Genomic DNA, 26,308 nt, shown 5'->3' on the forward strand with positions numbered 1-26,308 from the left:
AAAAAGATAAGAGGCAGAAGCCCCACCCTGAGAGGGAAAAGATAAATGGCTTCTGAAGGGAAATAACCTGCTGGACTCCGTGGGTTTGGCAGCACCCTGCTAAGTGCAGCATCAGTCTTGAAAACCAGCTGCAAGCTCAGCAATCACAGGACAAAGTGCAGGATCTAGAGAGTGAGACCTAGCAGATCTCAGAGCTCCATCTCAGAGGGAGCCTCTGGCCACAACCACAGGGGCTTGGCCACCTTTGATGGCTCCTGGCTGAGGGCGTGGGGCAAGGAGAAGGTTGGCAAAGGGATTCTGCTGGGAGCCAGCACTGGAGCCGCAGCCTTGGGACATCACCAAGAGGGATAGGGCTGGAGCATAATTCCAGCCCCAGGTCCAAACCCAAGCATTCAGCTGGAAAGCTGATGAAGATAGAGATGCATCACACACCCTCACAGCTCACCAGCTCATTCCCAGAGCAGGATGAAGCCAACAGCAAGAGCCAGCACCTTTTCATCAGGGCGCTGCTTCCCACAGACAGGCTGGCCCCAGCACTGATTTACTGGGCAATAAAAGCAAAATTAAGGAAAATGCTCCAAGTGCACCTCTGAGAGTCTGCAGCCTCAGTGACAGAGTCTAGGCAGGCCCCAGCTGCCTCTTAAAACCTTCTCTTGTGCATAACAGGTCCACAAAGTGACCAGGAAAGGGAACGCAAGTGCCAGGGGTTGGCTGGCTGCACGGTGGAGGCTGGAACATGACATCCTCCCCCAGAAGGAGAGGAGTACTGCTGCATGGGACCACCCAACAAAAAGGTGGTCAGCAGTCATCCTGCAACATGCTGGCAACCCCCATTTCCTGGGAGGAAAACCCACCCAACCTTACAGACCAGCAAATATGCTCCACTCCAGACCTTCTCACATGGGGCAACATCGGATGGACTACACGAGACATCAGCAACCACCTAGTACTACTTCATAAACCTTCAAGGTCCTTGATGGCATCCCAAAACACCAGCCCAGCAGCACCATGACACAAACAGACACACCTGTACACCAGGAATCCTTTGCAAGGAGTTTTAGGATGTTCAGTTGGTCCCTAAGCCCTCCAAGCAAATCCAGCAGAAAATTACCAACCAGCTGCAGCCTCAAACAACTGCAAAGGTGGCTTTTCTTTTTGGCAAAGAGTTTGTATTGGTCTGGGTCTCAGAAGCAGGGAAGCTCCTTACAGGAGCTGTTTTTCTTACAGCAGCCAGCCCCTTTCCTTACAGCCTGCTCTCGACAGTGGTTCCCACCTTAGGTTTCCATCAGCTCACAGGGCAGCAGCTACAGCCTTGCTTGGATCCTCATCAGAGACATCTCCTCCTTTGCCCCTGCCCGTGAGGCTTGTTACTCTGTCATAAAGAGGATACTAAATTAGTCTGACACAATTTCTCCTTGATGAATCTCTACTGGCTGTGGCACAGCTTCTTACCCCTCCCCTCGCTATCACAAAATTTTTCCTTGATGTTTGCTCCAGAGCTATGCCAGGATGGAAGGTGAGCAATCTCCTAGGATGGCTTCTCCTCCCTTTTCCACACTAGACACTATATTTGCCCTTCCCTGCTGGTCTGGACCATCCCCTGCCCTCTTGGATGAGAAGCAGCAGTCCTGACATTGCTGCAGAGCCAAGTGGGAATGGCATTGACCCAGGCAATTTATCCGGGAACCCCAGGAACAGCTTAGAGCAGAGAAGGAGCAGGGAGAGAAGCTCCTTTTAAATAGTTCTGCAGTGGAGTTTACCTGTCTTGCAGCAGGCAACAAAGAGAAACGTCAAGAGCAATGAAACCAGCCTGGGGAGGCGTCGCAGCAGATAAAGGATTCTTCAGGTATGAAACAAAACCAGCTTTGGAAACCTCGCAGAAGTGAGTTTAAAGTCTCCAGAGGATATCAATTGAGAGCCTGTCACTTGGTGTCAGGATAACTTTCTGGACAGCTCTCGGAGCTTGTTAAGCTCTTGCTTGGGCTGCGTTTGAGCTCTGGTGGCAGCACTGACTGCAAGCACGAGCACTGAAATGAGAGATGAAAATGACCCACTGAGTCCACGCAGCTTCTCTCTTATCCCTCCGACCTCCCCTACCGTGATCTGTGATGCCCCAGAGGTGACAGGCACGGGGAGCTCAGCTGGTGTTGCCCAAAGACAGGCTCCCTCACAGAGAAGATGCCTCTAAGCCCAAAACTGGGCTCCTCTCACCCCAAAACAGGGGCTGTGGCATCCAGGAAGAGTTTGTGGATGCAGGATGGGAGACATGGGACGAGATGCAGTGGCCTCAAACCAGACGGTCGTAACGGTGTCTGGCCATCACGATCTATGGCTCTGGGGAGAAACTAGCCACCTCCCCCACAGCAATCATTTCATCAAAAGCCCTGCAATACTCCTGCTGTTCCTGTTAGCCCTGGATCCCTAACTTTAATTAAGTCCAAACAGCTTTCTCACAGGAATAAGGGAGGAGAGGATGACTCAGACCACGATGGGACCTGCCGGTGTAATTATCATACAGTTAAGAATATTAATTAAAAACAGTCCTCCCCCCAGTTATTAAAATAAAAAAATAAATATATATATATATATAAAAATAAAAAAGCCAAACTAATCAATTCCACTTAAAGGAATATAGGGGAATAAGGAGCAAGAGCAAGGAGGGTGACAGAGAGAGAGATGGGATGCGATGTGAATGCTAACAGCTTCCCACCGTGGCCACTGCTGCAGGAAGCCCCAGGCCTGGCTGCTGCCAACAGTTACTTCAAGTCTCCTTGGAAATGGGCTCAATCTTCCCCTCTACCTGCTGCTGCAGCAGAGCAACTCCTGTGATGGCACAAAGGACTCTAAATCTCTGCTTTAACTGCCTTGATTGAATTAAATGCAACAACAACACGGTAAAGCAGTCTCTTCATTTAAGGTCTAAGGATGGAGGCTTCTGCTCTGCTAAAAGCACTCTCCCTCCTCCCGAAATGATGAGTTGCTGGTGGGTTATGGTGTTTAAGAAAGAAAGAAAGAAAGAAAAAAAGATGTCATCTGATAAAGTGGGTTGTAAAACCAGCGGTGGTAATAAAGAGAGAGCAAGGAGCCTGGTGCAGAGCCTGCCGAGGAGGCAGCACCACTGCGGGGATGCAGGATCGGAGCAGTGATTAATCCCTGTCCGTGGGTGGTGGCAGAGGGGAGGGTATTAATGAAGGATGAGGAGGTGCTGGCTCCCAAGTGTCAGATCCAAGGGAGGAGAGGGGCCTGGCAGCACAACACCCTCTCACTGCCTTCACCATGGGGACAGGTCATGGGCTGCGACCGAGGGGCAGAAGGGGATGAAGCCAAGCCCTGACGCCACGTGATGGGTACAGTCTGGCAGGGATGGCTTCTCCTCCAGCAGAACTCCTGTCCCCTGACCAGGGGCTGCAGACAGAAGGCATCTTGGGTGCCCAGGTTCACGTGGGTGAAAGGAAAGCCTTGGCGAACACTCAGCACGCAGGGACATTGTAGGGAACTGTGAGGACAGTTGGAATAATCTCCCAAGGGAATTGGTGGATTCTCCTACATTGAACAGCTATAATACTCAGCTTGACAGGGTGTTGGGCCATCTCATTTAAACTATATCATTACCTAGAAAGGTTGGACCAGATGATCCTTGAGGTCCTTCCAACCTGGCATTCTATGATTCTATGAAAGGGCTCAGAGGGGAGGAAAAAAATATGAAAGACATTGTTCTCTGCCAAGGATCTGCCAACTCTGACCCACAGCCATAACTGCCCAAAAAACTCCGGGTCATGTCACACCAAGCCAGATCTGCAAGGACCAGCAGAGAGGGTGAAGAGCTTAGCTCCCATCTCTCCTTCCAAAGAAACCCCACGCTCATCCTCCTGTTTTGGGACTTGCTTGCCTGTCTGCAAAGCCAGGATAACAGCAGCACACTTCCCTGGCTCTTACAAGAGAGGGATGGGTTTCGAGAGGTGCCCTGGGAGCACGAACCATTTCTTTTTATCAGCCTCCATTATGATCACATTAATGTCATCTCCACTGGCAGGATGAACGCTCAGGTGCCCAGGAAGCACTCCTGGCTCTTTCCTGTCCCCCAGCCTCCTGGCAAATGCCCACGAGAATTACAGCCGGGTTCCCGGGCGCAGACACGGTTATCGGTTCCTTTTTATGAGCCTTCATTGTTATTACCACCTATTTCTTTTTACATTCCTGCCAAAATACCAAACATTAATCTCCCTCGCTCCCTGCAGGCAAAACATGGGTAATTGGATTTATATGGGTTAGAAATTTGTTAGATTTTTTATATATAAATATATATATATACACACACAAATGCACACACACACAGAGAAAATATAAACAATACAGGAAGTGGGGGGGATGTGCTGCCCTTCTGGGTCTGGTACTGGGGGCTGGGTACCAGCTGGCTCAGGCCAACCCCTCCCCAGCATCTCAGTCCCCTGCACCTGGCACATCCCTGTGGTTGGGCGGGCCATGCTGACTGCTGGGCTCTGATTTAGGAACTCGTCCCACAGCCCTGAACTTCACCTGACAGGAGTTACCAGTCATGGCTTTTTCTTTGGTTCATTTTTTCCACCTCTCTGTTTTTCCCTTCGCTCCTTCCCTTCCTGCACCTGCTATTTTCCCCCCTCTTCCAACTTTTCTGTCTCTTCTCCTTCCTGATCTCCCATTCCCCTTCCCTCCAGCTCCACACAAAAGTCTTGGTGCACCAACAGAAGGAAAAGCAAGATGCTCTGTGCCACGGCTCCTCGGGTGTCCCCACCTGAACCCCACCTGTACTGGCACAGGAAACCTCATCAGAGTCAGCACAATTCCCTGATCTGATCCTACACCAAAACAGTTGTCCTCATTTTCCTCCCCCTCCACAGAAAAGCAGGCTTTGACACCCATTTGTATCCTGAGGAACAAGTCCTTCAAGTGAGCATAGTCATGGAAACGAGTCATTTTAAGCAAATCTTGGGAAATATTCATAGGGAACCAGAAGTACAATATGCAAGTATTTTGCACTTAAGACCCAACCTTGAAAGGTTCTGCCTGTCAGGAGAGACAAGACCTACATATCAAATCCAACCTGCAGTAAACAACCTATTACAGGCTAAGAACTGCTGGCAGGGACTGTGGGGGAATTTTATTTTTCTCATTAAAAAGAAACAAAAACAACACAAAAAACCCAGAACATCCTAACCCTCAAAGGCTGCTCGCAAGGACAGCAGAAGAAGTGATAGTCACCAAATCAGATATTCCTTATGAACTGTCTGCTGGGCTGCAGCATCTAAAGATTATCACTTAAAACAACATGTCCAGCTGTTGTAAAAAGCATCCGCGGTTTAGGGCTGAGAAGCGCAGGGAGGAGGCAAACTGTGAGAGCAGCCGAGGGAACAGAGAAACTCTTTGGAAACCGGGAATGTGAAAGACAGCCACTGTGCCCCCGCTTCATTTGGCAGCGTTAACACCTAATCCTTTTGCAGAAACAAAGAGCTGAGCTCCCGGAGCTGCGTGCGGGATCGGGGGCAGGACAAGCTATTACCGCTGCCGAGCCTGGGGAGGTTATTCTGCTTGCAAAAGGATCTCGTGTACCCTGTAGCGAGAGCACTACTGACGGTTCAGACTCCTCCCCTGGAGCTGAGGATCACCTCACTAACTATTTCTGCTAGTGGAGCTCAAGAACTTAGTGTGGGGGTTGTTTTTTTTCTAGGCTAGAAGACCTTGCCGGGGCTGGTACTCTTGCCCTTGAAGATGTGATGGCAAGTGCCTCCTCCTCCTGCTACAGAGCCAGACGTGCTCACTGTGTCCTCAAAACCAGGCTTTTCTGAAGCCAAACAGAATCACAGAATCATTCTGGTTGGAAAAGACCTTTAAGATCATCAAGTCTAACTATAACCTAACTCTGGGAACCATTACCCCAATTCTATCGAGTCCAGCACTAAACCCTGTCCCTCAGCACCACATCTACACAGCTTTTAAGCACCTCCAGGGATGATGATTCAACCACCTCCCCGGGCAACCTGTGCCAGTGTTTGATAACCCTTTAGTTTCTTCTACTATCCAACCTAAACCTTCCCTGGCACAATTTGAGGCCATTTCCTCTTATTCTATCATTTGTTCCTTGGGAGAAGAGAGATTCCCCCTCACTCCGACCTCCTTTCAGGTAGTTGTAGAGAGCAAGAAGGTCTCCCCTCAGCCTCCTGTGCAGCCCTACCAGCACCCTACACCAACCAGCAAACCCTACCCTAACCCAACACAAACTGCAATTCACGCCACAGCAAGGACCTCAGGACTTGAAAACCCATCCAGCATCTCCTTCCTGGAGGTCAACGGTGTGGTGGGATCTGTGGGGAGGTGGGGAACCAGCATCTCCTCTCCCACCAGTGGCTGGGGTGGAGGGAAAGGGCTCCTGACCCCAACCTTCCTCCAGCCACCCCCTTCCAACGGCTGCAGTATCAGAGGGAAATTAGCGGGCACTGTAATTATAACTATCAGGAGCAGATAAGACAAGTTAAATACCAGCTACCTAGGGAGAAATTATTATGCCAGCCAGGAGGATCCAAATGCCAGAAGCTGGGGCTGTAATTTGACTGAGTCGCCAATTACAGCTCTGCCATGCAGCGAGCTCTACCTTGGATACGGCAGGTATATATTTAGCTGCTCCAGAAAACTTTTTGGGGAGGAAAGGTTGGGGGGGGGGGGAGGCAGAGATGGAGCAAGTCCTCCCTAATCTGCTCCCCACTAATCCCCACGCTTTTAGCATTTGCACACAAAAAGCAGTGACTCTTCTTCCTGCTTCTCAGCAAGGATTTAACAGCAGAGCCGTGGCTGCATTCATGCTTCTTTTCTCTGCGAGGTGCCAGGGGAGTGTCACAACCCCTATTAACAGGTAGGTAAACTGAGGTAGTTTGACTGAGAAAAAAAAGCCAAAAAACCCCCCCCGATTTCCCAACTTAGACCCAGAAACTGTGGTCCTACCACTTGCTCCTGCTGGTTGTATTTTGCTGAGGCCTCAGTGAGCGCTGGGAAATTGACTGCGGTAGATTATGACACTCAAAGAAAAAAAAAAATAAAGGGAGAAAAAAGCAAAAAAAGCAGCATTGTCAGAAATAATTAAAACCATAATTGCAAAAATAAAAGGAAGAACAGCATCTCACGATGTTTTATTCAGGCTTTTTATTTTTAATTGGAATTGTTCTCGCATTTGCTAATTGATAAAATGGAGCCAGTCGCTGAGTCCTGGGGGAGAATGAGCAAAGCTACCCTGGTCTTGTGGTCTCCTTCATGGGCAAGCAATGGGGGAGGCCATGAGCTCACCAGGTGAAGGGGATGCCACTTGAAAAATCTGCCTTTCAATACAGGGTAGAAGCATCTGTGTGTTGCTCAGTTTAGAGGAAACCCTAGTTGTACATGGACAGTCTTAGCACCACCTATGAGCACTCACTTCTTCTAACCATCATTGACAAACTGCAGTTGGCTCCGTTTTACAGATGGGGAAACTGAGGCAGGGAGGAAAATAGAGGATTCCTCAGGTCCTGGTGTCCCTGCCACGACAGCCAAGGAGAAAACCCAGCACACCCTGGTGTGCTAGTCCTTCCCCAGCTAGTCGTTCCCCACCAAAACACACTTTTCTTTGCCCTAAAAAACCCCAACACAACAAACCACCAGTATTTCTTAAATACAGATAAAACTATAAAGCCTTGAAATTCAGAGCAGCTGTAGCTTTATGTCTTTATGAACTGCACTGATGCCTGTTATAAAAGGTGGGTTTGCTGGAGGCACAGCAATACAATCCCCTTTATTGCACGTTCCCATTTTAACACCACTTGAATATTTGCCACAGCAGCGGCGTTATCTGCAGGTCAGCTGCCACCTGCATTGCCTTTGCCCTCCAGAAGCCCTCTGTGACCAAGAAGATGCTTTCACCACTGGGACAACACACAACCCAAGGTTTCTAGCCAGGGTCAGCCCACTGGGATGGCTGACAGTGCTGGGGACCTGCCAGCAATGTCCCCAAGGGAATGGATGGGACGGATGCCCGTGCCCTGCGGCTCGCAGGGCAGGCATCCAAGAAGCATCGTGTGTAGAAAGCTGAGACTCGGTGGCACTCTTCCCAAAAAGCAGAGACTTAATCTGTGTTTCCACATCAAATCCCAGCTGGGAAATTAAAAAGTGACCTTCTTCAACCTCCCTGTCCATTACCAAGGCGCTCCTTGTTCCCTTTCGTGTCCCAAACTGGTGGGTAACACTGGTTACTGCTGCCATCTGAACACCTGCCCTGCTTCACAGCAGAAGGTTCTGTATTTCAGTTAGGTAAGAGGCAGCTTGGTTTGCTTTTTAATCGCACAAAGAGAATTTGCAAACTGCCTTGAGTTCCCTGGAGAGGAAAGGTGTATGACTATTATGGGAATTGTTTGTTCTTATCATAAAAATAGTGAATTATCATCAATCTCTGCTTAAAACAAGGGAATTGTACTGCTGATCTAAGATGACCCAGGACTTGCCTGTAGATGGAGCCTTGGCTTCTGCAGGGGTTATGCTGAGGCTTCCTTGGAAAAAGGGTGGAGAGCTGGAAATGGAAGTGCCCAAAATCCAATACAGGAAAACCACAACCAGCCTGACAAACCTCCAGGTTTCCTACACTGCTAGCGTGCGGTTCTGCTCTCTCACACCTCATTTCTGCAGTGCCACGTGTGACTAATGAGCTGATCTTGGACAGCAAAGAGCTTCCACCAGCCCTGCTGAAGCTGGGGAGACCCACAGGCTCAGCCTAACCCACCACTAGCACCCTACAGAGCAGGGTGGGAGAGGACCTGGCCTCTCCAGACCTAGCACCATTGCAGCTAATTCTGGAAGTGCAATAAGCTGGAATTGCAGGTCTCAGTTTCTCAAGGCCCAGCTCCTTGGTTTGAGCCTCCAGAAAAGTGCCATTCTGCAGGGAGGACAGCAGAGGACACCGTATCTGCTCCTACTATAGGTGCATATGGAGAAAAGCCCATCACGAGCACCACACTAGGCATCTACCCACAATCATCACCCACACGGGAAGATTGCCCAGGGTAATTTCCCATTCCTGGCTCTCCTAGAGTATTGCAGCCTGCAAAAAATACCAGCCACATCCTTAGAACACTCCACCTTTGGGCTTCTGTGTGCAGCCCACCATCTATGCCACCCCCTTGGGCTATTGTGTGCAATGTCTTGCTCACCTCCAGACCCTAAGAGATGACAAAAAGCTGCTGAAGAGGCAGGAGCAGGAAAAGAGGGGTGGGAGAAAAGAGGGAGACCTTTGGGAAACAGCAGTGCAAGAAGAGATAGGGCAGACTGAGGGCAAATGGGAGCAGGAGGGCAGAAACCTGACTGCATCAGGGAAAAGCCTAATTTGAAAACAAGAAGGGGGTGAGAGCATGGAAAAGATGCACTGGAGAGCCTGGGCAGAAGCAGATTTTGGGGGGTTAAATGGGTAAAGGACAAGTGATTTGGGGGCAAGGGACTCCTCTATGTGCCAGCACTTGGAGTCCCACTGGGGGATGTCAGAGCTTGTTACAGTAAAGATAAAATGCCCCATTGCTCCCGGGCTGGCTGCTTCACAAACATCCCCTCTCACAAACAGCACAGAAAAGAAGCCAGAACGTTAAAAAATATATATAAAAGGAGATCCAAGTCAGCCCTCTGCTGGCAGCAGGACTGGCCGGAGCCACAAGGCTCCCTGGGGAAGGGGCTCAGCTCCACAGGAAAGAGGCTCTGACCCCCACACAGCAGACCTGCCCAGACCCCCATGAGCATTGCCCCAAACCCCACACTCCAGCTGGAAGACACATTCCGACAGCAAGGAAAAGAGCACAAAGGCCAAAAGCACCTCCCTGGGGGATTGTCTTCTCTTCTTTAAACTGCTGTGCTCACTCTGGCTGGGGTTAATCATCGTTGCAGTTCAATTACGAAGAGCACCAGGAAATGTGCCCTCTGCTCTCCTGCTGTGCCACAGCCCCTGGTGACATGGGGTGATGACAAGTGTGTCCCAGCAGGTCCCTGGCTGGGACCAGGGAATTAGGGATGATCCTGGCACAGGCAACATCCCAAAGATTCCGTGCTGGGAAACAAGCAGACAAGCCCCCAAAGCCTCCTCCTCAGCAGCACAGACCTGGAGCTGGAGCCTGCTCCCCACCACCACATTATGCACCAAACATTTCCCCTCTACACAGACCACCCCAGCCACGGAAATCCTGCTAGACACCCTGAGCCCCCACCACTCAGGTGAGCAGAGCACCCTCTGCTCAACCCAGCACCAGCTCCTCATCCCTGCACTGGCTTGGCTGCTAACAGAGAGCACGACACGCTCGGCTCGCTTGTGCCATCATCCCAGTGATGTGCCATCATCCCTGGCTCTGGGAAGAGCAGCTGCTCTCTGCTGCAGCCCTGTTTGTGACTCCGGGTTGGAGTGAGGGAGCAATCAGCCTCGTCCCAGGGGCACACGCTGCTGGCCGGTGCAGAGAAAGCAGCAGCCTAACTCCTCCAGACTCACTTGCTCTGTGCTCACACCCCAAGACCCCCCTGTGTTTCTTCCTCACGTCCCAGGGCCACTTGCCCAGCTGGATGAACCAGCTCTGGTCCTCCCTGGGCTTCCTGAAGCATGCAGAGCACAAACCAAAGTCCCGGACCCCAGTGCCCTGCAAGGAAACGTGGGCTCCTGTCTGCTGAGCTGCTCATGCTGCTGTGACACCCAACAAGAGCTGCCATCCTACATGGGAGCTGCCATCCTACAATGCCACCTGCTATCCTCCAGGAGAGCTGCTTTCCTCCACGGGCACTGCACCACGTACACCTGTAACTCATTCTGGGAACGAAAGGGAGCTGTGCAGCACGGAAGTGGCCTGTCTGCCTCCAAGCTGCCTGCATTTCTTCTCCAGCAACTAGCGTGAGGCAAAAGCATCCATCAGGATTCACAAAATGCACCCCTGGAGTAAAAGACTGATTCGATATTAACAGGTTCGTGCAGAGATTGTAAAGTGATCAAGGCAAAAGCACTGACACCTCGGAGGCATCGCAGCCCTGGAAACCCGCAGGCAGTGCAGACCCAGCCCCCCCCTCCCCGCACAGGCAAACGCACCGGGACAACTTTGGGAGCGTCAGGCAGAGCTGGCTCACTGTCTGCCACCTGAACCCCTTTGTCAGCTCCTCGTCTGGCACCCGCACCCCCCGCCAGCCCCCCGGCAGGGTGCCAGCCCCCCGGCAGGGTGCCAGCCCCTCGCTGCAGCCTCTCCCCCCGCCGCGCAGCACCAGCACCTCGGTGTGTCCCCCCCGAGCCGCTCCGCTCAGGTGTCACCACGGGGACCAGCCCCTGGGACGCAGGCAAAGTCTCCGGACGGTCTCAGGACCCTCCAGCAGCCCCGCTCGGCGCACGGACATTCCCCGAAGAGGCGCAGCAAGACCAACACCCCCATCCCCATCCCCCCCCCCCACCCCGGTGGCCCCCCGAGGCAGAAATGCAGCTGCTCCTACCTGAGCGTGGCACTCTCCCCTTGCCGCACAGTCACGTTGTCCATCGCTTTGGGGAAGGTGGCATCTCCGCTGCGCACGGGCACTCCTGCGGGCACAAGGAAGAGCAGCCTGAGACAGAGGACGACCAGGCACCTCCAGGGCAGGGCTAAGCACCCACCGACCCCCATCCTGGGCAGCAGGGACTTTTCCAACAGGCAAAAAACACACCCGACAAGGCCACCAGGAGTGAAAAAAGAGGGGGGGGAGGGGGGGAGGGGGGGAAAGGGAGAGAGGGAGGGGGTGCGTGTGTGTGGGGATGGGGGGGAGCAAAACGACCGGGGCGAGCGCTGCGGATCCACGGAGATCAGGAGAGCCCCCGGCAAGGCAGCCTGCGAGCACTGAGCCTGCCGAGCGGCATCCGGAGGGAGCCCCCAGTATCCTTGGGTGAGGGAGGAGGCCGGGAGGGCCGGGGGGGGAGGAGGAAGAGGAGGAGAGAAGGTGCAGAGCAAGAGATGAAGGTCACAGATGTGTGTCTGCTCGAGACGCTACTTTAAGATTCAGTTGGGTACGCGCTGCGGAGGTCTGGCATCAAAAGTTTATAACCCAAGGAGGAAACGTTAAGTGTCCCTGGCAGGAAAGGGAGGGCGGCCATATGAAAAAAAAAAACCCAACACGACAACAACGGGCTCGGAGTTGGGCTCTTTGCCGGCTGTTGCTCTTTTGTTTAAATAATTGAAGGAAAAAGATGAAGAGGAAAAAATAAAACAGAAAAAGAAAAGGAAAAAAAAATAACCAACAACAAACAAAAAGCTCCCCAAAAATGCCGATTCTGTCGCAAGATCGAAACTTCCCCGTGGAGCTGCAGGCGACGATGTCCCCGCCGCTGTCCCCGCCGCCCAGACGCGAGGCAGGACCGGCGGCGCTGCCGGGTGTCTCGGTGGGGAGGGGGCTCAGGGCTGCTCCCCCGGCTGCCGCGGGGCTCAGCCGAGAAGCGGGCAGGGCCGGGAGGGCAGCGGCGGCGGCAGCATCCCCGCCCCGCCGGCCGGCAGCATCCCTGGGCGGCGGGATGCAGGCTGACTGCCCGGGGTTGTCATGGCAGCGGCTCCATCCCCGGCCGCCGCTCGGGCTCCCGCACACCCGTGAGGCGGGGACGCGCTCCGCACGCCAGCCTTTAACCCCCGCCGCACCACACTAGCCAAAAGAAACACCCCCCGCTCCCCACCCCCCAACCCTACCCCCTCGTCTCCCTTCCCCTGATTTAACTATTCGGACCCCGGGATGTTTCTCTGTGGTCACGGCTCCCTTCTCGCTGGGCAGGATGTTGGCTGCCCTGCCCAGCCCAGCCCCATCGCTGCCTTTTTCTCTGCATCCACCTGTTGATGCGTGTCCCACCCCACTGGGAGCGTTTCTCTCCCGTGCCTGGGGAGCAGAGAGGGGCTGGGAGGGTCCTGCTCCCGTTTTCCCTGGAAGGGAGCTCCAAAGGATCTATCTGTTCCCTGACACAGGTACCAGAGCAGCAGGAAGCCTGAGGGCTTTCCACCCCACCAGTCACAACATCAGCAACAAGCCCCCTCCTTTGGGGACACCCAGAGACCACTATTTAGCTCCTCAAAGAGTAACTGAGGGTACCAAGACGTTGGTGACAATCCAGACACATCTGTCTCTATGCCCACCAGAGGAAACCACACTCAGGCTGCTGTGCTCTCACAGGATGCCCAAGCCCAACCCCAAAACAGGCTGGACCTCACTTGGGGTGCCTTCCTCCAGAGGGCATCTGCCTCTTCCACTGAATATATCCTGGGAAACTTACCCCATCCAGGGGCTAGAGGAGGAGCATAACCACCCGTGAAAGAGTTCTAGCCATTTGGGGACCTCAACCTCATCCCGAGACCCAAATACAGCTGCTAAAACTGATAAACAGGTTTTTCAAGGGTTTTCCAGTGATCCCAAGCCCAATTATCAGCACAGCAGGTCCGTTGTAGCCAGCAGTGGGACACAGCAACCCTAAATAGACCACAAGCCCTGGGCTAGTGCTGCAGAGATGAGTGCTTGCTCCTGGCACCAGCCATGGCTGCAGGCACCAGAGGGATGCTCACTGCAGCTTGGATAAATAGGACAGTCTAGGACCTGAAGGAAGCACTGAGAAAAGCAGGGCTGAGTTTTCCATCAGAAAGCTCTTCACTTGCTGGAGTCAACACTTCAGGATGAGGAGGAAGGACACCCCTTCTCCTTCCCGACCTGCTCCCACCTGGCACAGAGGAACCATGTCTGTTGGAAGGGAGGGAGCAGCAGCAGAAAGGAGTCAGCATAAAACCACTGCCACTCACAACCACTGACCCTGGGCACTGCTGAGCCTCCTCCAGCTGCAGGATGAGCTCCAGGGAGGAGGATGCTGCAAGGATGAGCATCTCTGCTGGGTAAAATGGTGTTTAGCCCTTGGGAAAAGAAGCTGAAGATGTAGAGTGCATGTGGCAAAAAAGCCCAGCAGAGCTGGTGCAATTCAGAAAAGGGGAGATTTAAAGGGGAAAAAAAGCCTGTCTGGCTCAGAAGGAACCTCGAGGAGGTTGGAGAGACATGGCTACATGAACAGATGTAGAGGGTAGGCATACATGGGTAGACAGATAGCTGAAGTGGCTGCTGCAGACAGCCGGGCTCAGGTAAGGACATATGGGGCATTGGGGAGGGGAAAGAGGGGGCTGGAAAAGGAGTGTTACTGAAACCTGCCTAACTGGGTACAGACCCAATAGCCTGGAACAGCAGGAGACTGCAGGCAATGTCTCAAACACCTTCACCTCAGAAGGCACTTTGGGCGTTTGGCAGTGGGTGCAGGCAGCCACAGCAGCCTCTCCTCCCCCATCTTCTGGGCCACCCTATCACAAATACCTCCCAGTTCCACCACTCCTGTTAACGTGACATCCTGAGTGAGAACACTGACACCAAACGGAGGAAGAAGGTGGGTCGTGGGGGATAAAAGGGCAAGGAAAAAGAACTCAAAATCCAGGAGGCTACAAAATCTGCCTGCAGACACAAAATCAGCAGGCACAAAAGCTGAGCCACTTTGGCACCCAGACAGTTTGCAGACCTGGGGTTGTACGGGGTGCTCGTGTAGGTGGCTTTGGTTCAGGTCCATGTCTAAAAATATCACCTAGCTGAGAGGGACTCACAGGCTGGCACAGGCCCTGGGGGCATCAGGCATATGGCAGTGGCAGATCCTGCTCCTCACGGTGACGTTAACAAGCCCTGACCTTCTCTCATCATCCCAGAGGCTCAGAAAGAAACTGAGACTGCAAGGACGAGTCCCTCCACCTCCCCATCTCCCGCCTCCCAGTCGATTGTCAATCTCAGCTTTTATTAGTGGTGCAGTTTGGCCTCCATTTCCCTCGGAGATTTCTCCCTCGTTGCTCTAATCAGGAGCTTGCAAATGTCAAGAGTACAGGCCTGGAAGTAATTACTGAGGGATGGGAGCCCAGGGGCTGTGAAGCAGCTTAGCCACAGTGCTGCTCCAGCACCGTGCTGGGGAGAAGCCTGGAGCCACCAGGACCTATAGATGACCACACTGGGCTCTATTCTTTGTCCTCATTGCTGTTCTTGGAGTATTTTCCCCTTGTCCCTGCAGCTCAGGGCATGGGAGCAAGTCTGGCTCCCTTGAGAGGAACAATGAGGGATGGGGAGACTCAAATGACATTGGGACACTATGCACTTGGGACTCACGAGCACCTTTTGGGACACTGCCTCTTTCAAAAGAGCTCCAAAGAGTATTTCTAACTCATTTAAAACACAGATATTCACAGCCCATGGTCTTCCCAAGAGCTCAGTGTCCAGGTAGGGGACTGGAGAAGAGTGAATGAAGAATGAAAGAAGAATGAAATGAAGAAAGAAATGAAAGAAGGATGAAGAGGCACGGACACGGTCACACCAGTGAGGTGCACTTCACCCCAGGACAGCATCTTTTCCCATGGTGGGAACAATAAACCAGCAGTCCTAGGCAGGCAAAACCCCCTAAGCCTTAAGGTAAAGATAATGGGAAATAACTTTCTTTTCTAATTTTTTTTTCTTTTTTTCCCCAAGATGAACTTTAGTGCCTCTAAGACATCCAGCCTTCTTCACAACAGAAGGGGTTAATGCTGCACCCAGAAAAGCACAAACCCAGCAGAGCTGCAGGGGAGAGCAGTCCTTGGAGGATCTGGGCTTGTTTAATCAAAGAGCTAATCCTTGCTCCCAGGAATTCGCCCTCCAGCATCGGTGGAAGAGGAAGTTCTCCAGATCTCCCTCTGGAAATCCCAGACAAGCTTTTTCAAAGCTGCCGGCTCCTCTCCAGCCCCCAGCTCGAAGACAGCTGCTTAGTGCTCTCCAAAAATGGGGCTCTTTTAAGTCATCTCTCTCCTGGGGCATGTCAAATTCCTAATCCTGAACATCTTGGCCACACTATCTGGCCAAGATGCATGTAACACCTCCACGGTGAGCAGAGAGCTGTGCCTTGTCCGGATCCTGCCACGTACAGATGGTGTCTGGGCTCGGGGCTAGAAGACTTTTAACTAATATCTTTCTGCACTATTATCCCCTCCTCCCTTTTCTCCCATCTCCTCCTTCTCTCCCTCCTTCTCTCCATCTGTCCCTACACCCTCTCTTCTCCACCTTTTCTCTTGCACACTTGCAGCTGCTAATTTTTCCCCGGCATTTTTGGCAATCCATCCCGACGGCTCTTCCCCCACACCCCACCACCCTGCTTCTTGCTTTTCCCATTTGCTGCTGAATCTTCCTGTTCCTTCACCCAAAAGCCAGCACCGTGCAGGAGCAGGAGGAGCAGCCACTCCCTGTGCAAAGCAGCACAAGATCCACATCTCACAGTCCTGGGATAACGCTGAGCATCCTTCAGAGAATGGGATGGGGGGGGATAGCAAAGCATCACCCCCTTCCCTGGATAAAAGCCTTAGGAAAGCTGCTCCCCACTGGATTGGCCACTGCCCAGCTGGTGGCACACACACAGCTCTCACCCTCTGTCACCCCCTGCCTCTCTCTGGCAGAATTTATTTATCCCTCTTAATTTTTCCAGTTGTTTTATCTTGTTTTATCTTCACACTAAATCAGGCTCTCTCGGCCAACTGAGCTTTTATTTTCCATGCTGTTACATTTAATGCCTTTTATCACATGAATTTAGAAACAAACAAACAAACCAAAAAGCTGAGGTAATTGTGGCAAAAAATGCAGCCTATTCTTCACATTGATCTTGGTGCTTGAGCTTGGTTGGGCAGAAAATGCAAACTCAAGGCTCATGCTCCTCACTGACACTTTAGCACTCAGGGAGCCCCTCCACCCCCATCCCTGAGCCTCAAAGCAAGCACAAATCCTTCACACTTCCATAAAATCCTGCCAAGGACACACAAACACAGCCTGGGGTGACACCAACAGGCAGGTCAGTGGGTGGGTGGGGACCCACAACACCTGTGTTGGCTCTGGATTTCACCAGGGTTGTTTTCCACCTCATGCTCCACACGCATCGAGTCCCCCGGCTGAACCGGGGACATATGGCACGTTCAAACCCTGTGGAAACCTGACAGCTGCAGTTCCAAAAGGAGGCAGCTCTGAAGGCACCCACCTTGCTGAGTTCAAAGCAGCCTCCCTCCTTCCACCAAATATTAAAGTTAAAAAAAATCAAAATCAAAATCAAAACATCTTTGAAAACACCCTGTGCTGCTCAAGCAAACCTGGGGCAGCCAAGTGCAGCAGAACCGTGTGGAGCCATCACAGCCTCACCTGGGAAGCTGGAAATCAGGGAATCACAGAATGGTTTCAGCTGGAAGGGACCTTCAAGATCATCTAGATCTAACCCCCCTGCATGGGCAGGGACACCTCCCACTAGACCATGTTCCTCAGAGCCCCATCCCTTGAACGCTTCCAGGGATGAAAGGGGAGGACTGCATTTTCCAGCAGTATTTCTGACAACAACCCTTGGGTTTTTTTGTATTTCTTTTTTTCCTAAGGAAACAAAATGCTCAGATTTTTCCCTGCCATGCCAGGCTTTTTATTGTCACTGTTGGTATTTGGTGCATTTGGGCAGGTTTTCAACACCCATGAGGTCTTTCCCTTCCAACCAGGCTCACGAGGGAAGGGGCAGGGGGTGGTGATTAGAGACACATTTTGCTTCGTTACCAAAATATTTCCATATCAAACCACTCCAAAGTTCAGCCTCCTTCACAGAGAACTTTTGCAGAAAGAAAACTGCCAGCTGATCGTCCAAGCAGTGCAGCACAAACCACACCAGCTTGCACAGCCCCTGCTGGAGGTGCTTCCAGGATTCCTAAATTTCCCACACCCCTGGGGTGCAGAGGGCAAAAATCCCACCAAAAAACAGGGAATTGCAGTCAGTCAGGAAAAATATTGAAAAGAAAGGGTGGGAGGGGGGAAGTAGCTTCAATGGGCTTCCTCAGGGTGGATGGAGCCCTGGTCCAAGGTGACCCCTCCTCAGGGTATGCCAAGGGGGACACAGGGTTTGGGTGGTGGGGACAAGAGGGGAGTCACAACCTGCCCTGACCCAACAGGACAAGCAAGAGGGGCTGGAAGGCAACACACCTGCAAGCCTACCCTGTGAACGCAATTTATCTGGGGGCAGGGAGAAGATTCTCCTTAGCCAGACATTCTGCAGCATGTGGGAGGCTCCAGCCCCCAGCACCTGTGGGAAGGGGGAGAGAGGCAGGGACTGTCCCCACCTCTGCGTGGCTTTGTCCCTGTGCAGGATGAGGCCAAACACCCTTTTGGATAGTGAGAAGGAGTTTAAAGCCTGCCCGTTTCAATAGCAGCCCAAAGGACATGGGTTTTCCAGCTTGGGGCTGCTCAGGGGAACCTGGATGTGTTCCAGGTACCTGTGTGAGCATCATGGGCAAGCTGGGGGCTGCTGGGGAGGGCCACTGTGCATGGGGACAAGGCTGCAGGGTGGGCTACTGGGGACAAGAGCCTGTGGTCCCCACTGACAAGGGCAGAGCAGGTAGGTTTGAGGTTGCAAAATACTCCTTGCTCTGAACCCTCTGAGCTGCAGGGGACAGGGGAAGGGGACAGAGGACAAGCTGCTCCATCCATCTATGGCCCAAAGTCCTATTTGGAGGACTTCAGAGGAAAGTAGGTTAGGTAGAGTGGAGGCAGATGAGCTTCTGTAACCAGGGCAGCAGCACTGCACACTCCCATGGCCATGCACAGGGCAGCAGGATGGCCCAGGTCCTTCACTGCCACCTCCAAGGGGCCCCCCAATGGTCCCAAAGTGAGCACAGAGAAGTGGAGCCCACGAGGGGTATAAAATAATCTGCCAGATTAGAGAAAGCCAAAAGCCATCCATGCACTTGAGTATCCACCATGCCTGGGCATCTCAGGTTCAGCCCAAACCCTATGAGTGAGCCTGAACCAGTGCCAGGAGGTGAAGGTCCATGTCTGAGAAAATCCACAAGAAATGTTCAAGTCCCTCAAGCTGAACCTGAACCACAGGTGAAGTGGGAAGAAGTGAGCAACCAGGAGGTGGCCATGCACAGGATGGTGGTCTCCAAGTGAGGACACTGGCCACCCCAAGGTCCAAGGGGCCAGCAGCATGGGCAGGCCTGAAGGCATCTCTGAGATGGAGGAGTTACAGAAAGATGAAAAGATAGGAATGAGCTTTGGCAGCAAAGGAGTCGGGCTGGGTTTGATGTGGTCTCTCCATCATTCATCCCTCCACTCATGTACCACCTCCTGAGTTCTCACTGGGACAAGGTGTGGAGGCACAATCACATTCCCAAATTGGTCCAGAAGCATGGAAAACACCAGAAAAGAGGATCCTGGCCACAGATGGCTCAGCATTGCTGAACCTGGACACGCAACACGAGTCTGACCAGACATTTACAGACCAGCAATGGAAAACAAGAGCTGGGATTTAATCCAGCATCTACCATGGTCTCACCCTGACCACAGACAGAGCAGTGAACCCCTTGAAGCCCCTCAGATTTCCCCACTCCAAGAGGGGCAGGAACATTTCTTCCCTCTCCTGGGAGCATTACAAGGCTCATTTCATAGACGCTTGCAAAATGTTCTGTGAGCTCTTAACTGAGTGAATAGAAGAACAAAGAAACAGGCAGCACACAGCCCTGTTTATCCTCTTGCTAAATACAAAGCCAGCACATGGCCTCTGGGCTTATTTACAACACACAGAAACATAGAAGTGAGCAGAACTCAGTTGTGCCACCTCCACGAGATGCTGGAAGAGGGAAACATCACATTCTTAGCCACCCTGGAAGGCTCTGGAAGGGGGGCAAGAAAGATGTGAGAAAGGAAAGTCCTACCTACCCACTCTGCTCAGTGTACACTGGTATTTTCCACACCTGGATGACATGAGAAACACCCACCTTGGGGCTGGCTGGGCCAACACCACCTACTCCCATGCTGCGAGGCAGGAGGAGCAGTGTCCCCCAGCACCAGGTTGAAAGCAAACCCATCCCAACACAACCACAACCAACTGGTGCTCTGCAGGGCAGTGGGGTTTGCCAGAACAAACCCTGGTACCTTGGTATGGACAGAGTGGCCAGGTCAGCAAGACTTAAAAAGGAAAAATGTCCCCTTTTCCCCCTCCTTGCCCCTGGATTCTCCCTGACCTGCTGCTGGGCACGTTTGGCAGTCGTGTTGAGCCAGTGAAGGTCTCAACACTTACTCTCAGCCTGTCTGAGCTACCCAAGCTTCATGGGCTGCAAGTCCCAAGAGAAATAAAAATTCTCAGCACTTCCAGTCTTTCCCCTCTGTGGCCAGTGCAGATGATGTTTTTTCACCTTTGAAATTCTCACTTCTAAGGACTGAAGTAAGGGGAAAAAAACATCAGGTGAGGGAACGATCTCAGCTTTGGAAAACTTCCCTGGGAGTTTGATTTGAGCTGTGGGTAAATGCCAGTGCAGGTCCCACAGTATCTGCACCAGCAGATCTGCTCTGAGAGTGTCTGGCTGCTGATTTATTCCCAGTGGTACTGGGCACAAGAAGATAAATATGCAACTTGCAAAGCTGGGGTGGGGGTGTGAACATCTCCATCTTCTCAGGTCAGTTTGAATTCATCTTGCAGAGTCAGCCTGGTCTGAGCCACTCATTTCTGACTCCAACCCAACTCTCCTCCAAGAATCTGTTTGGATTCTGGGATTAAAACTGAGGTTTGCAGCAAACCAAACTAAGCATGTTTTATGAGCAAGAGTAACCTTGGGAGAGGGTTTGACTGCAGTTTCAAAGGCTGAGCAAGGTTTCTGTACAGAGCCCTGCCTCAGTTCTGCTCACTGTCAGCAATCCCAGCTATCTCCAGGTTGCTGACAACCCAACAATCTCTGATACTGCAGTAAGGAAACAACCTGCAAGCTGCAAAGCCCCTTATCCTGTTATGCAGAGAGAATAATGAGGTAGGAAAAGACAAAGGAACCCAAATACCTTTGAAGAAATGAGAGACCTGCCCAAGGCCACCCTAAAAGCCCAATGTGGCCTCAGTGTGCATCATTCCTCATGGACACACAGCCTTGGAGCATCCTAGGCTGCCACCAGGAGCTGGCTCCTCCTGAGGCTCTTTCTACCATATCCAGGGCAAAGCCCCTTCTACCCCACCAGCTCAAACTGGGCTGCAAAACCTTGATTGCTCCCAAAACAGCAGGCACAGGTTCTGAAAACATCTCCCCCAGCTGGACAAGGATGGTGCAAGACATCAGGGTGATCCTACCCAGGGCTTTTTATCCCCAGGGAAGAGTCTCAGACACCCTGAGGACCTCGAGAACTCCTACCTCATCCCACCCAGCCTCCATCTCCCCCCAATCTCACCAGCCTCCATCTCCCCCACATCCCACCCAGCCTCCATCTCCCTCCATCTCACCAGCCTCCATCTCCCCCCATCCCACATATCCTCCATCTCCCCCCATCCCACCAGCCTCCATCTCCCCCCATCCCCCCAGTCTCCATCTCCCCCCATCCCACCAGCCTCCATCTCCCCCCAATCCCACCAGCCTCCATCTCCCCCATCCCATTTATCCTCCATCTCCCTCCATCCCACTTATCCTCCATCTCCCTCCATCCCACTTACCCTCCATCTCCCTCCATCTCACCAGCCTCCATATCCCTCCATCCCACCAGCCTCCATCTCCCCCCATCCCACCAGCCTCCATCTCCCCCCAATCCCACCAGCCTCCATCTCCCCCATCCCATTTATCCTCCATCTCCCTCCATCCCACTTATCCTCCATCTCCCTCCATCCCACTTACCCTCCATCTCCCTCCATCTCACCAGCCTCCATATCCCTCCATCCCACCAGCCTCCATCTCCCCCCATCCCACCAGCCTCCATCTCCCCCCATCCCCCCCAGCCTCCATCTCCCCCCAATCCCACCAGCCTCCATCTCCCCCCAATCCCACCAGCCTCCATCTCCCCCCATCCCACTTATCCTCCATCTCCCTCCATCCCACCAGCCTCCATCTCCCCCCATCCCACCAGCCTCCATCTCTCCCCATCCCACATATCCTTCATCTCCCCCATCCCACCAGCCTCCATCTCCCTCTCTATCCCCCCCAGCCTCCATCTCCCCCCTACACTGTTATTAGAGCCAACATTTGTCCTGTTAAGCAGCTGTTTGAACATAAAGCAAAACTGTCAAGAAAAATCGGAGCGCGGAGCAGACGGGAGCCCTTTTCTTCCTAACTGCTTTACTCGTATTTATTTGTGGCTTGTTGTTTGTTTGTTGTTGGGTGGTTTTTTTCCTCTCCCATCTCCTTCACCCTTTCAAACCACCCCTGCTATTGCAGCTGGCTCTGCAAGCCACCGGCCTGATAAGCAGCCGCTTCTCCCGGACCTCGCAGCTCTCCTATTCATTGTTGTTTCTCTGTCGCTACAAATTGGCACTTCTAAAGAGATTTCCAGGCCAAGTATTAACCCCCTCCGGAGCTCAGCCACGGAAACACACACGTTATTTGTCAAACGAGAGGAAAGCAGCCGAGCTGCAGGGAAATTGAAGTGACTTGTCTGAAACAGCGCCGAGGAGGGAAGGCGGAGGAGCCGAGACCGACGTCCCCAACAGGACCTTCTCTCTTCCTTCCAGCTGAAACCCTGAAATCCTCCATCTGCCCAATAAATCAGCAAACCTTTCAGAGCTAGAAATAGGACCCCAGAGCCTCGACATCACACCGCCACATTTAAGCCCAAAACAAGGTTCCCTCTCTGTGTAAATTCCACTCCAAACTCCTTTTCGAAAAAGGTTTCTAGACCGTTTATTTATTGTCAACTTCTGGATGATAAAATGAGGCCACTACAAGCCCTATTTATTTCCCACCCTCACAGGAATCAGAGATGTGAAGCAAAAGAAGGGCTCCAGCACTGACCCTGGGCTCGTGCTGGTGTGCAGACCAGTGGGTGATTATTTTATAATAGCTGATACCATCTGTGATTTAATGTAGCTGTTAGAAATTAGCAAGGACTCCATTGAAAGCGTCCCAGTCACTCACGATAACAGGCTAATAAATCATTCCCCCAGTGCTCCGTGGCATTTATGGTTCTATTTTGGAGATGCAAAGCATAGATCCGGCTGCTCTCCTGGATTTATTTTTATTTATACTTTTAATAACGCAATTAAATAAATAAATTTAGGATGTTGTGACTCTGTTGCCAAAAACAGCACCGATGAGAACTTCCCCTGCATGACTTCTCTTCATTATTTTCTCCCCACTAGCCAATTACATGGAAAACAAATGGCTTCAAGGCTCCTTCAAGATATTGTTTCCAAGGCATGGGTGAAAATCTCACACCACTGAAATCCAGGGGAGGCAGGAAGGGAGAGAGGGAGGGGGAGAGGGGAAAGCTGGGGTGACTTTCACTCCTCTCCATCCCAATTTCTTTCCCTCTCACCACAGTCCTGACTATTTCAGTGCTACACGCCCAGTTGCCCAGTCTTCAATCAGCCACCAAACCCAGATGTATTAATTTCTAATGGGGCAATGATTTGGGGTGTTCCTCAAAAGAGGAGAAAAGCAGCAGCTTTCCCGTATCCACCCATTGTGGCCACAATCTGGGTGCTGAAAACCTCCCCAGAACTAGGCTGGTTGATGCCAGAGCAGGATGAGGATCTCAGGAGGGTGGTTGACCAGCCTGGCACATCTTTCTCCACTGAGCCACCTAATGACAGATGATGTTCTCTCAAAATAAAACCAAGGGAATTATATTTGCTGCCCAGGATGATTTGGTTGGTCCAGACATTCTGCTTTGGAAACAATGGCCAAGGGAGGTGGGACCATCACTGTGGAGAGGGAGCTGATCATGCAGAGACACACATGAGCTCCAAAGCCTTCCCTCTACCTTGCAGCAGGAGAGAACATCACACTTTGCCACCTCCCAAATGGCTCCACAAACCTCAGAATTTGCAGAGCTCTGGAGGAAAAACACCCCCACCCCCCATCCTTGCATGCCAGGTCATGATACACCTCTCCTGCTTTTTCCTCTAAATGATCCCCAGGCTCCTTGCTCTCCTGCCTTGCTACCCAGCAGAAAAAAAATAATAAAAAAAATAAAAGAGACTACTGCTTCTCCTTCATCTAGGAATATTTTCAGTTAATAAGGAGAAGGAACCAATTTATTGCTTAGCCACGCACTAAACTCTGGTGTTAGTGAGTTCAGAGTAAGCCAACACACTATAAAGTCTGTACAGACTTCACTGGGGCTGAATCAGGTCTCTGCCGGGTCCATTTAAAATGCTCTGAGCATTTTCATCATATCCTTACTTTTAAGTAGAGTTACAGTCAGAAAAATTACTCTGCATACACGACCCCAGAGGTTTCATATTTCTTCTCCTGCCGTGACAGTTTCCGACCAGATCTGCTTAATTTACAAGTTGGGAGATGGGGTTGCTTTCCCCTCTCCTCCCTTAAAACTGCCAGCCCTGCAGATTCCTCTGGAATGGAAATGCTCATCTCTCCTGGCTGGCTCTGCCACCTCAGTGCAGGATATACAGCCCTGGGCACAGCTCCTGAGTTGGTGGGAGAGGGAAATCCAGCTGGTTCCCCACCCCAGAGCCGTGGGTCTCTGGAGATGAAGCACTGGGTGCTCTCACCCCCACCATAAGACACAGAAGTTTGGGGAGGAGGACGTATAGGCTGGACTTGATCATCTTAAAGGTCTTTTCCATCCTTGGTAATTCTGTGATTCTGTGACATGAGGGTCCCCAGTGACACGATGAAGATCACAGGTAAAACACCAGCAGGAAGCCACCAAGTCCAGTTGTGGAGGGTTTCTTTCTTTTTTTTAATGATGGGAACTGATTTTTGCAATTACTGTTTAATATAATGAAATCTATCCTTCAAGCAATGGGTTCAACTGCAATGATCTTTTCCCACTTAAATAAAGATGGATGGGGAAGGTTCTGGGAATTGACAAACCCCACCAGGCTGGCAGCTCTAACTGGGGAGTGGGATTGCAATTGGGTCAGGCAGGAGAGAGCTGTTCCCAGCATATTCCCAGACCCCTGTGGAGCAAAACCAAACAGAGCTGCTCCCTCTGCCAGGATGCCAGGTGAGCCGAGGGGAAATGGGCACCAAGCACCAGTTTGGGACTTTAGAGCACCTTTTCTTTGCTCCCTCAGTAGGTTTTTTAGGTCCACACACGGATGAAGAAGGAGTCACAAGTCCAACGTCCCATTTTCCTGCCCTTCCAGTTGCCATCCTCCACCAATCCTTGAAGCACAGACCCTGGCCTGGCACCAAACCTCTCCAGATGTCCCTCCTAGCCAGCAAGGAAGTGCTTTGATGACTGCAAAACCCTATTAATGCCTTCTTAAAAAAATCACTTCTAACCAGGCATTGGTACAGCCAGGCCTAATCCTGCATCCAACATCCAAGGCAAAATTCCTGCTGCCCTCTGCAGAAGACATTTGATACTGATTATTCCTTTCCTTACCCCAAATCTTCCTCTTAGCATGCAAGAAACCAAACAAAGCCTTGATCTCAAAAGAAAGCAGAGAGCTTCAGTAAGCAGTTTTAGCAATGTTTTAATAATAAAGATTGTAATTATATGTTCACGTTTAAATATATTTCTCATTTATTTTCATTAATACCATTCTGTGCTGCCTTTAATTTGATGATCTCCTCACCATTTGCAAATAACCTGCCCCAAATACTCCAGCATATTGGGCACGTCAGTGGCACAGAGAGCTGAGCAACTCTCCCAAGGCCACCTGGCACATTGGTACGGGATGAAATCAATCCAGGAGGGAATGGGAAACACCACTGAGAGGAACAACATGGAGATGGGTCTTCATGGAAGACCCAGGAACCCCTGTTACACCAAAGTGGGAAGGTGGGAGTATTTTCCTTGCTAGGACAACCACAGACAAAGGTGAAGAAGCAGGAAGACAAGAGGCACCAGAGGCAGTTGTCAGAAAACATCCTGTTTTCCAAACAATTGATAGACTAAAGACAAGCAGCTCTACTTCCCAGTGTTTCCAGGATCTGCTGAGCTTCAGCAAAGGAAGACAAAAATGGGAAACAGGATATTACCCCAAACATGACTCAATCTGTTCCAACTTCCGTGACATCATCTTTAGAGAGAGAAAAAACCTGTTTCTGAAGACTAATTCAAGCTCCTGGTTGAGCACTGCCTGGAGCAGGATGGTGTTTAGTAGCTAAGGAATGATCTTTGGCAGTTTTGTATTTATTTTATTAATATTATTATTATTATTTTAACCATGAAATCATTTTATTAATATTAATAAACCTGCAGAAAGTGCTAATTTCCTCCATCATTCTCCTAATTACCTCTATTGAGTTGTGAGGATCATCTGCATGAATAATGACTCCCCGTGCATTTCCTACTCTGTTCTGCCTCTTTT

At 51.5% G+C, this 26,308-nt stretch overlaps 1 protein-coding gene across 2 annotated transcripts in view; it reads right to left on the reverse strand.

Moving 5' to 3' along the window:
* The window catches only part of LOC127393369 (opioid-binding protein/cell adhesion molecule homolog), a 292,393-nt gene that overhangs the window by 81,706 nt on the left and 184,379 nt on the right, over positions 1-26,308 (reverse strand). The window contains exon 2 of one of the 2 annotated variants that reach the window (XM_051638365.1): positions 11,491-11,575. In XM_051638365.1, the coding sequence (XP_051494325.1) occupies positions 11,491-11,575 (85 nt within the window). Of the gene's footprint in view, positions 1-11,490; positions 11,796-26,308 lie in introns of those variants that run through there. The other variant, XM_051638364.1, reaches the window with a different exon arrangement.

Source organism: Apus apus, chromosome 22 (genome assembly GCF_020740795.1).
Source record: "Apus apus isolate bApuApu2 chromosome 22, bApuApu2.pri.cur, whole genome shotgun sequence".
Classification (NCBI taxonomy): Eukaryota; Metazoa; Chordata; class Aves; order Apodiformes; family Apodidae; genus Apus; species Apus apus.